At 38.6% G+C, this 15,545-nt stretch overlaps 1 protein-coding gene across 9 annotated transcripts in view; it reads right to left on the bottom strand.

Annotated features, from left to right (window-relative positions):
* Nucleotides 1-15,545, bottom strand: part of UNC80 (unc-80 subunit of NALCN channel complex) — a 223,535-nt gene that overhangs the window by 142,463 nt on the left and 65,527 nt on the right. For all 9 annotated transcript variants that reach the window (XM_089672076.1, XM_089672101.1, XM_089672110.1 and 6 more), the window contains exons 24-25: nucleotides 7,086-7,298; nucleotides 6,371-6,542 (exon numbers count right to left, since the gene is read on the bottom strand). In XM_089672076.1, coding sequence (XP_089528202.1) covers nucleotides 6,371-6,542; nucleotides 7,086-7,298 — 385 coding nt within the window. The remainder of the gene's footprint in view (nucleotides 1-6,370; nucleotides 6,543-7,085; nucleotides 7,299-15,545) is intronic.

Raw genomic sequence — 15,545 nt, 5'->3', positions numbered from 1 at the left:
CTGTACAGTGTGAAACTTTACCTCTGTGCAGGAGCTTCCTGTAATAAATACCAGTCACTGCTGCTCTTTCTCCTGGTGGGTGGCCTTCCCTCCTTTAGTTTTCTGCAGGCAGTCTGTAGTGGGTGGGGCCTGTTGGGTTCCTCCCATAGCTCTTCATAGGCTATGTGCAGCACAGTCATGAAATCACTGATACTTTTACAAAATAATAACTGAGTTTGTAAAAGCATTTGAAGCACACAACATTGATTTATATCTTTTGTTGTTATTAAAGAATATTAATGTAAATGAAAGTTTTTGTGCCTGGTGACAGCTTTAAACTTGCTTATAAAGACAGTTATAAACACAGTACAGAGTGTGACCTGAATGATGAATGATTTCTGGTAGGTTGAAGTGTCTGCTCTGTCATCCCTTCCTAACCATTATATTAGATGTCAGCTACTAAATGTACCAATTTGATTTAATGCCTCCGTGTAACCTTTGATTTTCAGCTACATGGAGGATTAAATCAGCATCTGCTTTCTTGCTTTATGATTCACAGGGGTCGCTCACTGGATTGACCGCTGTGCTATAGCTACACATCAGACTTGCGTCCGAGTGCAGTTTTTCATTGTGAAACTATGAGGAGGCAAGGATGTAAAGGATGCAGGTATGAGAAATAAAAAATGAAAAAAGCCAACCTGAAAGAATAAAATAAATAAAGTCAAGGGGTGAAATTAGAATAGATGCCAAATAATGAGGGAAGAGTATGGCATTGCAGACATTGAACATTTACGAATATATTTACATTATTTAGTGTGCATCAAGACAATATCTGTGCAATTATGGGTATTTAATTTTTTTTCTCAAAATGTAAATATATTGATGCTCATATGGATCCATAATTGAACAGTCTGTCAGATATGTCCTGAAAATTTAAAACATGTTGAGAAACTGCTTTACCTATAAGACAAAGTCTCAATGATAAAATTATCCTATGGTCGATTCTTGAATTAAAGTAAAGAAATCCAACCTATGCTGGAAAAATGATGCCTGCAAGCTGTTCATGCCAACAACTTGAGTTTCAAAAATGTATTAATTTGTAGGGTATAAATGTATGACAGCAATAACCAAGGACTTGTAACTGGGTTGTAGGCATATGAGGTTGCTGCCAAATTGGACAGATCCTAATTGGGGGTGATGAAGTATTGGTCACTATTGCCCACCTAACCTTTGACCCTGACATCCCCCCCCCCAGAAATAACACCTGTCTTTAAAGCTTCTAACATTGACATTCACTACCAGGCATGTGCACATGCGTTGAATATATATATATATATATATATATATATATATATATATATATGTACATACGTTACAATCAGCACTAAAAAAACCTTTTTTTTTTTTTTAGTTTTAGAAAGAGAGGAGAGGAATTAGAACACCGAAAAGGAGTTTAATGCTGTCTGTGCCCCCGTTACAGAGATACATCCTCTCAATTTGTCCTGCTTACCATTATCACTGAAAGGCCAAGTAAAAGAAAATCCCAAATGTTGGGTTGTCCCCAGAAAAGTAATAGAGGGAAGTCTTCCAACCTGACCTGTGGGCGTGGGGGGAGGGATTCCCTTAAATTTGAAGGATTTCTTCTCACTTCCTGTGTTGGCTATGGGACAGTGAAGTGAAGGTAAATCTCCCCAATGGGACACACATGGCAAAAAAACACACAGGGGTTATAAAGTATAACTAAAGGCAGAGTGGAGAGGGATTGGAGGTAGAATATCCTAAATAACTTATCGTGAGGCTACTAAATCCTAATATCTTACCATAGTCACTGCAATTCTTTAAAAAAAAGTATCGATGCCCAGCTTGTGTTTTTCTTTTTTGTTGTTGGTAGAGCCTAGTACCTCTACCAGTTTTGATTACAGTTAGTTTCCCCACTGTGGAGATTTGCCCTCACTTCCTGTCCCAGTGACAGCCTGTCACAAGTTGCCACCAGGACAGGAAGTGACCTGACAGAAGGTTGTCATGCTTCTATACTCTACTAAAAAGAGCTGGAGTTATTTATTCTTGTGCCTTCATATGTTAGACATCCCCTCACTACCTGTATGGATGACAGGACAAAAGAAGAGAGGAAAATCTCCCCAAAAAGGACAGAGACAGCATCAAAATCTGACAGATGTTCTAACTTTCACCTCTGTACTCTATGGCTGGTGTTAGGCTCTTGTCCTGTACAGAGGTTAAGTACAATGGCATAAAAAAATGCAAAGTGCCTTAATGCTCTGCCTTCTTTCTCTATATTGATGAATGTAACAATTACTTATATATTTATTTCATATAATAGACTATATTGTGGTATCCTACATTATTTCATAGTATGTCATTAGAGAATACTATGGGATATTTTACTATTAAAGAACTATTAAAATGGGCAGAATTCTCAACATGTTTCAACAACATGCATGCAAAGACCATATAATAATCAACATGTAAGATGCATGCAGTATATTATAGCTAGAAAAAGAAAGCAATGTTAATCATTCAGAAAAGTGCAACCAGAGTATAAAACAAGGCAAGATGATTTATTCATCAGGTTGCCTGTATTCAACAGTCCAAATTATTTCTCTAACACAAAAAACATAAAATGCATAGTCTTCAAAATATACTCTAAAATATTGATTCAAATTTAGAATAGTCAATTGCATTTAAAAAAATATTATACTATATTTTCCTATATTTGATCTGGTTGCACATCTGATAATACAAATATTCCCACATACACATGATTAAAAAACATAAAAAGCCATTACATGGACAACATAACCAGCATAAAATGGTCACTTTAACTTGAACAAATTTGCATCATTTTTGTAACAAACGTGTTACATTCTCTTTTAAGTCTTTATGCATGATCCAGATATTTGGGTTGTTCTAAGTGTAACAAAGTTTGTAACAGTTTATTTCTCCATTCAGGAGAAGTAATTGATTATTAGCAAAATAAACCCAGAGCTACATAGTTGACCGTTTATTGATTTCAAATGAGGTGGCTGGCAGCAAGGTCTTAAAACTAAACTCCAGGCACACAGCTAAATACAAAGTTAAAATACATAACTATTTTCTATTATATCTGACAAAATATCTGAAATACTGTTCAGCCAGTCTTGCCATGCAGGCTTTCCTGACAAACAGCCAAGCCAGATCCTAGAAACCACTGCAAATGACTGCAATTAAGCAATACAGCCTGGTCCAGAACCCACACCATCCCATGGCTGGACAATAAAGGAACAGTATTACACTCATTAAGTCAAATCTCTGCTCTATCCCTCTATCCTCCTCTTCCCTTAATCTGAAAGCATGAAGAGGTTTAGAGGAGTCTGATATTGATATAGATGCAGGTACTTAGGTTAGTTCTGCATAAACGTGCCTCTAATACGTTTTTAAACTATCCATCACTGAATAAACTGTGCTTTAACATTCTTGGAGTTCAGATTTAATTGCTTATTCAACTTTGTAGCCCCAGCCTTCAGGAAAGGTGAATGCTTTTTAGTGATGAAATGTATTTTGTTTCATTTTAAAATAGGTACAGCATTACTAAGTGGCTAAATACTTTAAGTAAAATGGCCCAATAAGGAATAATGCATTTACATTGTGTCTATGTGTCCTGGTAACTGCTGTCACTAAGACAGAAAGTAAGCAGAGTTGTCACTAAAGCAAGAAGTGAGGGTAAATCCTCCAGTGAGAACCCTTGTTTCTATGTCAGCTTTCTAATATAGGAATTCCTTTACTTGCACCTCTAGAAAAGAAAGTGAAGGAAAATCTCTCCAGCGTGACACAGACAGCAAACATTATCCTATGTCTACTCTACCCAAAACTAAAAAATAGCTTTAGATACACAGAAATGGGCAGATAGCCTATTAGATAGCAATCTTTTGAACTGGCCTTTATTGGGTGAAGATCCATTGTTGATGGAAAAGTACTCAACAGCCTCAAACTAGCAGTCTTGAGGAACAAAGAAATTGGGCAAGTTACAAAACCATGTTGGATTGCAATTATTTTATTTGGACTATCTGCATGCAGTCCTCCCCCCACCTCTCTCCCACACTGCCCTGAAAAAAAAACCCACCCACTTGTGACTGGCTTTCTTTTGTTTTGTGAAGAAACTGGCCTAAGAGACATTGAATTGATCAAGATTGGAGATGACAGAATCTGGAACAGTTGTGTAAGGCAACCAATCAGCTTCTATCGCTCATTTTCAAATCTTAACTGAACAAGCTAAAGATGGAAGCTCATTGGTTGCCATGCACAGCTGCTCCAGAATCTGGCTGCTCCACTTTTTATAAATTTCTCCCATTGTGAGATTGTTGGCTGATCCATATACAGGTATGTCTAAATATTATGTAACATAATAGCCAGCTTAACTTTTAACATGATTGTAATATTATAATCATATGAGCTTTGGTTTTCTATGTAGACACAAAAACCCAGAAGTACATTTCACTAATCATCTAGCTAAAGATGCTACTTGGATAAGTAGTGAAATGTCCTTCAACCAGGGGCGGACTGACCATTTGGAAACTCGGGGTCAGTAGGGGGCCCCATGAGATGCCCCTGGTACCTTTTTCATAGGCTTTTTTGAGTTTAGGCAAGGACACAGGGGCCCCATGATCCCCTATTGCCCGGGGGCCCCATGAGTTGTCAGTCCGCCCCTGCCTTCAACATTACAAAACAAGTTAGTGACACTAGTAATGCAAATGATTTCTATTTATTTTTACTTTAAAGCCAAAATCGAACCTCTATCAATCAATAATCACAGACTAAAGTAAAAATTACCCCAAACTGTGAAACACCCATTGCACTGTATTTTATATTCCTTTACTAAAAAACTGTTTTCTAAAAATTCCTCTTATTAATTGGGAAAAAAATGTATTCAAATTTTTTTCCTTTGCCCTTCATATTTTTAACTCTTAATGCTGTAAAAGTGAAATTGTTCAAGTGATATAAAATGCATACCCATGGCTATTTAAAAAATGTACAATAAATGTACAAAAAACATCTGGTTCATACACAGTGACTTATTCATTATATCTGCTGTTTTTGTTTAATAGAGTAAGGTTAGTTGCCAGTTAAAGTAAGCACAACCCTTAGGTTTTAACATTGCAAAAGCTGTATATTAATTTTATCTTGAATTCGCTGCCAGCTAGAAAATGTTTAACATGTTGGCATTTTCTAGTTAGTAGAATTGTAGTTTGCACACATATGGCCAAGGCATTATTTGTAGACATGCTTCAGTGGTGAGGCATTTAAACAGAACCAATGTTAGGAAATAAAACAATACACTTTCTATTCCTTTGTCACTTTTACATTTTTGCTTACATTTGTGGTTTTGGTATTTAAGGGAAAATAACTGGACGGTCAAATAATTCTATTATAGTTTAGATAATTTAGAACATAATGCCTTGGAAATATATGGAGACAGACTGCACAGAAAGAGCCTTAAAGACATATAAACATAGTATTTTCCACAGAGCAATAAGGCACATGGTATAGACCCATCTGGACACAAACAGATGCTGCACTTTAGGTTAGGGGATGTAGAAGCTATGAATAATTTACATTGTAATCTTTATTCCATTTCAGCTAAAGAAATAAAGATCACAGAGACATCATAGAGCAATGCTATGTAGTTCTCCAATAGAATTACTGGGCATATTCATCTTTAAAACCAATGCGAATTTTCATTTTCTTTAGTCTAGAGATTGTTGGGTATGCTTTAAATGTGTCAGGATGCATAGATCCAATAATTGTATTTCTTCAATTAGTATTTCACTATCCTCTTATTGTGATGATGCACATATTGATCTCAACCGTTGCGGTCAAACTAAAAAAAACATACGTTTTATCTGTTTCTGAAGCCAATCTATTTGTAGTTTTGTTTTGTTGCTGTTGTTACTTTTGTCATGTAACTCTAAAAACCCAACAATTTCCAGTTTTACCATAGTATACTTGAAGATCAGCATAGATAGATAAGAGAGTTTAGAAAACTTTACCTCACTCTGATATCCAAGGAATAACTTTGGGGGCCTCTATTACTCTGTCTACCAAAGGCACGTGCAAAGAGTTCTGTGCATACAGCCTCGGTGTAGGATTGCCACCTGCATCTTGGTCACTCAGGATGATCCAGCCATAGCAGGCTCTTTACACAAGGTCAGGACTTCGGACAATGTGAAGTTTAAAGAATGAGTGTTATCCTTTAAACCTCCTGACTTGGTATAAAAAACACTGCTGGCCGATCTGATATGAGAAACAAGGAACAGGTGATAAACCTGTCTGAAATATCCAAGCAAGAATTATTAAGAGAAAAAAAGAAATAGAGTGCTCCTAAAGCAGAGTTCCTTACAAGCAGGGTTTCTTGTAGTAAAGGGATTCTCCTTACTGTCATCTAAAAAGTCTTCTTCCTCATCCTCTTTTCTCAGCCTTCTCTTGGTTTCTTCATCATAGATAAGGCCTAGCAGATTGGCTGGACTTTCACTTTCGCTGTGACAAACCTCATTAAGACGGGCACCTATTACCTGAAATAACATTAATATTATGTATGTAGTAGTTTGAAGGCCAGGAGCCTACTAGTTAGAAAACATTTTCACTTTCTTTTGATTAACTGCACTGCCATCCATCACCGGAAAATAAACAGCATTTGATGACTGGCACATAGGTATAATGTATGCTCTTTGTATCCTGAAATAAAAAAGAAAGCATGGCATGGGTTGCCCTTTCCTCTTCATCATCACATGGAGCAGATGTAATGCCATCACCTAGGCGATATCATTAAATGATCATACCATCAAGTATAGTGCAATTGCTGATTAGATCTATAGGCCGTCACTAATATTTAGTAATTATTTTCCTCTGTCACCATGAAGCTATTGAGTCTACCAGAAGTATAGGCCTTGTTGTTTGTGCAAACCCTGGGACTCCTCTTTCTTGGTAACTGAAACCTCATATTTCAGTTCTACAGCCATTGATTAGTTTATGAATTCCATAATGGCTCATTTGTAAAATGACTACACCATACCAGCTTTAGGAGTCTGTAGAGCTCAACTATTAAGTGCACTTACATCTCCCCACTGGTAGAACAGCTTGGCTGCATTCCATTGCAGCTTCTGATTACGTTTGTTTCCCACTATAGGAGATCGACCACGAGAAAGGCCTTTTTTGGCAATGTTAACATGATGTCCTTTCATCCATTCTGGCCAGTTTCCACGATTACACCGGTGCACAAAGCGTGCACACTCCAGGAAGAGAGCAGCTCTTGCCACCACAGGAGCCTCCTAACATACAGAGAGAAAAAAGCATGATATAAAAATCTGTGAACAACAGGAAAGGCTGTGGAATTTGAACTTTTGATATATACTGTAAATTACATAATTTATGGACCTGTAATTCTTAAATGTAAGTAAGCCAAAACTTGATATCTTAACATTTAATTAAAAACAGACAACCCTGTAAACTGTATAACCTTCTCTTTGAATTAATTTGGCCGTTGTTGCTAAACAGAATGGTGCTTTGGCAAAGAAGAATTAAGTAAGTTTTTTCAGAGGTTAACTTAGGTTAGAGTTTAAGTACAGGGACTGGGTTAGACTTAGAAATTTGGAGTTAAGGTTACAGTTTAAGGCATGAAGTACTGCACTAAATTTTAGGATGAAAGTAAGATGGTAAGGGTTAAGGTACGAATGAGGTAATAGTTTAGAGTCGAAAGATGGGGTTCAGGGTTAGATTAGGGTTTACATTTTAGGTGGTTTGAAAAGTATTAGGGGTTAATCAAGGGTATCCTTTAGCTGGTCTCCTACCCACAGTGACCACAAGTGTAAAATTACAGTATATTTTTTACTGTATTTTATTACTATTATTATCATTATTTTTTTTTTTTTGCTTTATTTAATGAGTAATGCTGATCTAGGGTTTGAGATAAGTTTAAGTGGTTGAGTAAGAAGAGAGTTAAATGTTAGGGTGAACCTGAGGATCAGCTTATGATTTGGAGTCACACCTTACATGCGGAAGAGATTGTCAGGTACCAAGATCTCAGCGTCAACCACCATGCTAGGACATCAACAAAAATATATTTTCTCTTCAGATGAGTTGTAATAATTATGAGAAGGTCTAAGTGTTAGATTTTTGTTAGTTGAACATCACAAAGCAAGCAGAAAGAATTACATTAGCCATTGATGCAACAGCTACAAGGCTGTATGGTTAGGAGGATCAGGGGCGGACTGACCATTTGGAAACCCGGCCACTGCCCGAGGGCCCGGGGTCAGTAGAGGGCCCCATGAGATGCCCCTGGTAGCTTTTTCATAGGCTTTTTTGAGTTTGGGCAAGGACACAGGGGCCCCATGATCCCCTATTGCCCGGGGGCCCCATGAGTTGTCAGTCTGCCCCTGAGGAAGATATAGTGTAATTAGAAACTATATAAGATAAGGCCTGCAAGAAATAAAACAGTCTGGTGGGTAAAGTAACATGTTAAAATCTCCCTAAAATGAAATATTAGTTTTAGATGTTCTGATAAAGTTAAATCATAGCAAATAAAAACTTGGTTTTAAGCAATTTTTACTCATATAAAGATAATATTCAAACAATGCAAATATTTAAATATTCATCAGTTTAAAAATAACTTACATGTTGTATAAGGCAGTTATGGGTGTTGAACGAATTGATTATAGGTGCCATAACTGCAATACAGTATATTTGCTATAAAGTATGTAGTACCCATATATAAAAATAATTTGCTTGCAGCTCCTGAAATTATCTATTATATTTATCTTACCTGCCATCTGTAGAAGAGGCAATACATATATGAAGGTATGAGGAGTGAATGGATATAAATGGAATCACAGAACACAGACACAAATCACAAATGGAGAGGAATGAACCAGACGATGCAAAGCTGAAAATAACCACAAATTGCTACAATCAACAATGAAAACAAGCTGGATGGCATACAAATCTGAGCATAAAAGGGTCCATTTATCACTTTACATATCATAACAAGTAAAGATGTTTAGTTAAAGCTTGATTTTAAGCTGTGTTAGTTATTTGTACCAGCTTCATCCTGAAATTAACACTTCTGGGCCTCAAACTTTACAGTAGAATGTCAGAAATAATAACTTTTCCATACAAATGAAATAGCAAAAGGTCAAAAACAAGGTTTACTACATTACAAAAATAACAAGAAAATGCTTGCTTTTATCTCCCTGGAGTTTAACTTTAAAGTCTTCACAGTTTATTCTATAGGTGCCGTAACCACAACTATTATTTATTTAATTAGTGTAGTACATTATTTCCACACTTTTTTTTTGTTTTCTTGCGAGGGCATAACTAAGAATCACAGGGCCCCATAGCAAAATTTGGATGGTGGGACGAACGTGGCTAACTTTCTCTGTAGCAGCTGGCAGTGTCAACTGTGACAAAATGTGTTATTGATCTTAATATAAAGTATACCTAAAACATAGTCAGACTACAAGGGGCCAGTGTTGTACATAAAAGATACAGATGTAGTAACAATAACCAAATTACCCAAATAAAACCGTCTTTAAACTCACACTTCTTTAAACTCTTTTGTGAAACTAAAAAACTCAGCTATCCTATAAGGTTTTAACTGAGGATAATCTGAAATTTTTGACAGCATTAGAAATACAGGGTTAATTTTACTCTGTGGCAGAATTCTGAGGGCAATAATTCTACACTGCTAAGACAGATAAGCGAATGCTTCTTGCTGCACAAAGCAGGATCTGTGGCGTGGGCGGGGCCTGAACATGGCGGCAGGGGAGAGCTCAATGTAGGAGCTCGTGGACGGAGCTCCGTTGTCTGACCTCCCCAAGCCTCCAAGCCTATCCCCTTAGGCATGTTAGAGCCCTGCGGTGTGGGACTTACCTGGCCTGACGGCTCCCGGTGGAGGAGAGGTTGATGCAGGCGACGGGAGAGAGAGGAGCGGCTGGAGACTGGCAGAGATAGAGTCCCTGGACGCTGGGAGACGAAGGGGGCCGGCGCGATCACGTGACCGGCCGCAAGGCACCACTGGGAGATCGGGAAGCCGGCCGGCGTTTTGCAGTGAGAGAGCAACGCCGACCTGTTTGCCGGTGGCCGACACATTCTCCCCCTATCCCCCTGATACCCCTTGAGCCTACTCAGACCTGGACACGGAGTCTGAAGAGACCCTGGGGAGTTCCCCCCCATGAATGGACCCTCAGAGGAACTGAGCGAGAAGGCACTCACTGGAAGAGGACATAGGAGGAGGGTGAGTGATTATGAATGAACTTTTTGACTTGCATTTGAGGAACTATTGTGCTGACCCCCAAGAAATAGAGTGTAAGTGAAAGGGGGGACCCCTGGAGACTGTACAAAAGGTGGAAGAGGTTCGCAGAAAGAAGAAGAGAGGCTTAAGGGGAAGGAGAGGGAGAGGAGGGAAGGAAGAAGAGGAAAAAAAAAGAAAAAGGAAAACCAGCAGGGGGACAGGGCAGAGATTTGAAAGTTTAAAGAATTATTTCCCCTCCCTACCCACGAATTTATAAAGGAGTATAAGAAGGATAAGTGCCACAGAGAAAAATGAAAAATAAAAATGTAAAAGGAAGTGGGCTTAAAGGGTCCCAGACTGGTACAATTAAAAAATACACATCCCAAGGAAACGTAACCCCAGAAAGACCCCAGAGCAGGACTGAAAAAGGAGAAGCAGATCTTAGTATGGAAAGAAGTCCTAGAGTATCATTAGGCCTTGATACTAGTAATCAGCAAATATCAGGCAATATAGAGATGGAAAAAGATCTACAAATACCTAATAAAAAAGAAATGGCAGAAATGTTTAAAGAACTGGAGAAAACAATAAAACAAGAAATGGTAAATAACCGCAGTGATCTGGGACACCTGTTGGAAAGAGTTGAGGAAACGGAGGAGAAAGTTAAAGGTCAGACCCAGGCTACCTCTGAACTTGAAAAAGAACTAACTAATATAGGGAAAGCCCAAGAAAAACTGTTATATAAGGTTGAGATACAAGAAAACAAAGACAGGAAGAGAAACATCTTGATATGTGGGGTCCCAGAAAACTCAAAGGGAGAAAGTCTGCAAGAGGTGGTTTGTAAAATATTTAACACTATAACAGACAGCTCTGAAATGGAAAGGTCTAAAATAGAAGGAACCTTTAGAAAAGGAAAAATTCAGAGAAATCTGGGGAAAGAAAGGCCGAGAGATATACTAGTTAAATTCTATGAACTTCAGGATAAAGAAAAAATCTGGAAGAAGACCAAGGGAAAATCAGTAATTAAGTATGAAGGAGGAGACATACAGATATATGCAGATCTGGCTCCAGAGACTTTGTGGAGAAGGAGAACTTTGAGACCCCTATTGGAAAGGTTGAAAGAACAAAATGTGCAATATAGATGGGGGACTCCCGAATGCTTAATAGGATGGAAAAATGGACTACAGCATACCTCAGGTTTCCAGAAGATTTGAAAAATTTCTGTGACAGTTTAAAAATCCAAAGAATGGAAATTCCTGGCTGGGAAGAAGAACAATGGGAAAATAGAACGAAGAGAAAAGAGGACTGGCAATATGTGGGGGGGGGGGGAGGTGGAGGGGAGGGGAGAGGGGGAGAGGGATGGAGGAAGAGAAATAGGGTTTTTTTTTTTTTCTCTCCTTTATCTTTTTCTATCCTCACCCTACCGTCCTCGTTTTTTTTTTTTTTTCTGTGCCTGTGATAAATCTGGGTGGGACTTGGGGAGTTATGGGGAGGTTAGACAAGGGGAAAGTTGTCCATGGACAGTCAAAAGTGGACTTTATAATCCATAAATGATTAGTAGGCAAATGTTAGGCCTAAAAAGAGGGGGGAGGGGAGGGGGGAGGGAGGGGTTGGAAGGTTGGAAGGGTTGTTTTTTCTGCAAGATAAAAGACGATATAAAAGCAAGTGAGAAGGGAGAAGGAGGAGAGGAGAGGAAGGGAGGAGAAGAGGAAATGAGAAAAGGAGAGAGAAATGAAAAATATAGATGGAGGAGAAAAGAGGAAATTTAAGGAAGATGGAAGAGATTCAGTTTATAACATATAATATAAATGGGTTGAACTGCCCTGGGAAAAGATATAGATTATTTAAAGAATTACACCATAGAGCTGCCTCAGTGATATTTCTACAGGAGACACATCTTGAGATAAAATCAAATGTTAGGCTGAGGTCTAGAAATCACCCAACATGGTACTATGCAGATTCCCCGGTTAAAAGAGCAAAAGGGGTAGCAATAGGTTTGGCAAAGAATATTAGGTTTGAGTTGGAAGATAGAAAAACAGATCCAGATGGGAGATTTTTGTTTTTAAAGGGCAAGTTACAGGAGATTGAGTGTACACTGGCCAATATCTACTGTCCTAATAAAAAACCGGAGGAGTATCTGAAAAAAGTGTTGAGGAAGTTGATGGACTTTAAAAAAGGACGTCTGATCCTGGCAGGGGATTTTAACTTTTGTATGGACCCACAAAGAGACGCCACCTCCCATATAAAGACAGAAGGAAGTAGGGCCCTGAAATTATTGAAAAAAGAATTACACATTAGTCAATTGGTAGATGCCTGGAGAATTACACATATGCAAGATAGAGATTATACTTTCTTCTCAAATATGCATAAGAGATATTCAAGATTAGATCATATATTAATAGAACATCAATTAATTGACCATCTGATCCAGGTAGAAATAGAGACAATATCTTTATCAGATCACGCCCCAGTTATTATGAAAATGGAATGGGGGAGGAGGAAAATCAGAGGGCTGGGATGGAAATTGAATGAGACACTCTTAGTGGAAAAGGAAATAGCTCAGAAAAAAGGTGGAGGAGATTGAACGCTTTTTTAAGGAGAATGAGACAGGGGAGGTGTCAATGGCCACAGTGTGGGAGTCCCATAAAGCGTATATAAGAGGAATATTAATGGCGATTGGGCCAAGAAAGAAAAAAGAAAGAAGGGAGAAAATGAATGAGCTCTTAGAAGAAATAGGTAAATTAGAACAAATACATAAGAATAGAATAACAAAAGAAATAGAGCTGAAGTTAAAAAAAAAGAAAGAAGAATTGAAAGAAATGATAGAAGAGGAGAGGAGAAAAGTATATAATAGAGTTTTGAGTGAGAGATATAGATGGGGAGAAAGACCTGGAAAGTATCTGATGAGAGCCCTGAGGAAAAAGAAAAATAGAAATTATATAGAAAAAATAAAAGATGCTAAAGGAAACCTGATGCATTCAAATAAAGATATCATCAAAGCCTTCATAGAATATTACAGGAAACTGTACAATATAAGCCCCCTGGAAGGTTCAGAAACTATAGACAGTGAGAAGAACCAAAAAAGAAAGAAATATTTGGAAACGGCTGGGTTACTAAAATTAAGCGAGGATCAACTAAACTCCCTAGATGCAGATATCTCACAGGACGAAATAAAATTAGCATTGAAGGGGACAGTGTCGGGGAAAAGTCCAGGACCTGATGGATATACAGTGAGATATTATAAAAAATTTAGTGAAATTTTAGTACCAAAACTTAAAAATTACATGAATGCACTAGGTCAGTGGTCGGCAAGCCGCGGCTCGCGAGCCACATGCGGCTCTTTACCCAGTCTAATGCGGCTCTTCTGTGTGCCGGGCGCCTGCTCCCCTCCCTCCTCTCGGTCGGCCGCTCCCCTGCCTCCTCTCGGTTGGCAGCCCCAAAAGTCCGCGCGGACCTTTTAATCCGGCTTGCGGATGTGGCTGTCAGGATGTGTGTAGGCGGGGCAGCGTGCCGAACGTGAGGGGAGGGGAGCTAGGCTCCTCTCACAGTCCGCCCTGAAGACCCGAACGGCGCGGGAAGACAGCGAGAGGAACGCAAAAGGTAAGTGAATTGACACGGGGGACTTGGCTTACTAGAAGGGGGGGGGGGGAATAGTACTGTGGGGGATGAAATACTATATGAGGGATGAATTACTTTATGAGGGATGAAATACTATATGGGGGGATGAAATACTATATGGGGGATGAATTACTATATCAGGGATGAATTACTATATGAGGGATGAAATACTATATGGGGGGATGAAATACTATATGGGGGGATGAAATACTATATGGGGGGATGAATTACTATATGAGGGATGAAATACTATATGGGGGGATGAAATACTATATGAGGGATGAAATACTATATGGGGGATGAATTACTATATGAGGGATGAATTACTGTATGAGGGATGAAATACTATATGGGGGGATGAAATACTATATGAGGGATGAAATACTATATGAGGGGATGAAATACTATATGGGGGGATGAAATACTATATGGGGGATGAAATACTATATGAGGGATGAAATACTATATGAGGGATGAAATACTATATGAGGGATGAATTACTATATGAGGGATGAAATACTATATGGGGGGATGAAATACTATATGGGGGGATGAAATACTATATGGGGGGATGAAATACTATATGAGGGATGAATTACTATATGGGGGGATGAAATACTATATGAGGGATGAATTACTATATGAGGGATGAAATACTATATGAGGGATGAAATACTATATGGGGGGATGAAATACTATATGAGGGATGAAATACTATATGGGGGGATGAAATACTATATGAGGGATGAAATACTATATGAGGGATGAATTACTATATGGGGGATGAAATACTATATGAGGGATGAAATACTATATGGGGGATGAAATACTATATGGGGGATGAAATACTATACGGGGGATGAAATACTATACGGGGGATGAAATACTATACGAGGGATGAAATACTATACGGGGGATGAATTGCTATGGGGGATGAATTACTATATGGGGGATGAATTACTATGGGGGATGAATTACTATATGGAGGATGAATTACTATATGGGGGATGAATTACTATATGGGGGATGAATTACTATGGGGGATGAATTACTATGGGGGATGAATTACACTATGGGGGATGAATTACACTATGGGGGATGAATTACTATATGGGGGATGAATTACTATGGGGGATGAATTACTATATGGGAGATGTATTTTCAGTTTTAAAAATGTGGCTCTCAAAATAAATTTCAATCATGGTTTTGGCGAGATTTGGCTCAGTTGAAAAAAAAGGTTGCCCACCACTGCACTAGGTGGAGAGATGGAAGTAAGAAGAGAATCATTACAAGCCCAACTCGTGCTCATCCAAAAAGAGGGAAAAGATCCCTCTCAGTGTTCGAGCTACAGACCTATTTCACTATTGAACACAGACACTAAGTTGTATGCAAAGGTCCTATCAAATAGATTGAAAGAGCTAATGCCTGAATGGATACATGAGGATCAGGTGGGCTTTGTTCCAGGGAGGGAGAGTAAAGACAATGGGGTACGATCACTGATGCTAATCCAAAAGAGTAAAAAGGGAAAAGAACCGGTGGTGTTACTCTCTATAGATGCTGAAAAAGCGTTTGACAGAGTGAACTGGAGATTCATGATGGATACTCTGGAAGCCTTGGGAATTGGGTCTAGGATGAGAGAGTGGATAGGAAAGCTGTACAGATACCCCTCTGTGGT

This window comes from Staurois parvus, unplaced genomic scaffold (assembly GCF_062004578.1).
Source record: "Staurois parvus isolate SC_StPar_1 unplaced genomic scaffold, SC_StPar_1.0 ptg000011l, whole genome shotgun sequence".
Lineage (NCBI taxonomy): Eukaryota > Metazoa > Chordata > Amphibia > Anura > Ranidae > Staurois > Staurois parvus.
Note: the sequence above shows the minus strand (reverse complement) of the source record. Positions and strands in the feature narration are given on the sequence as shown.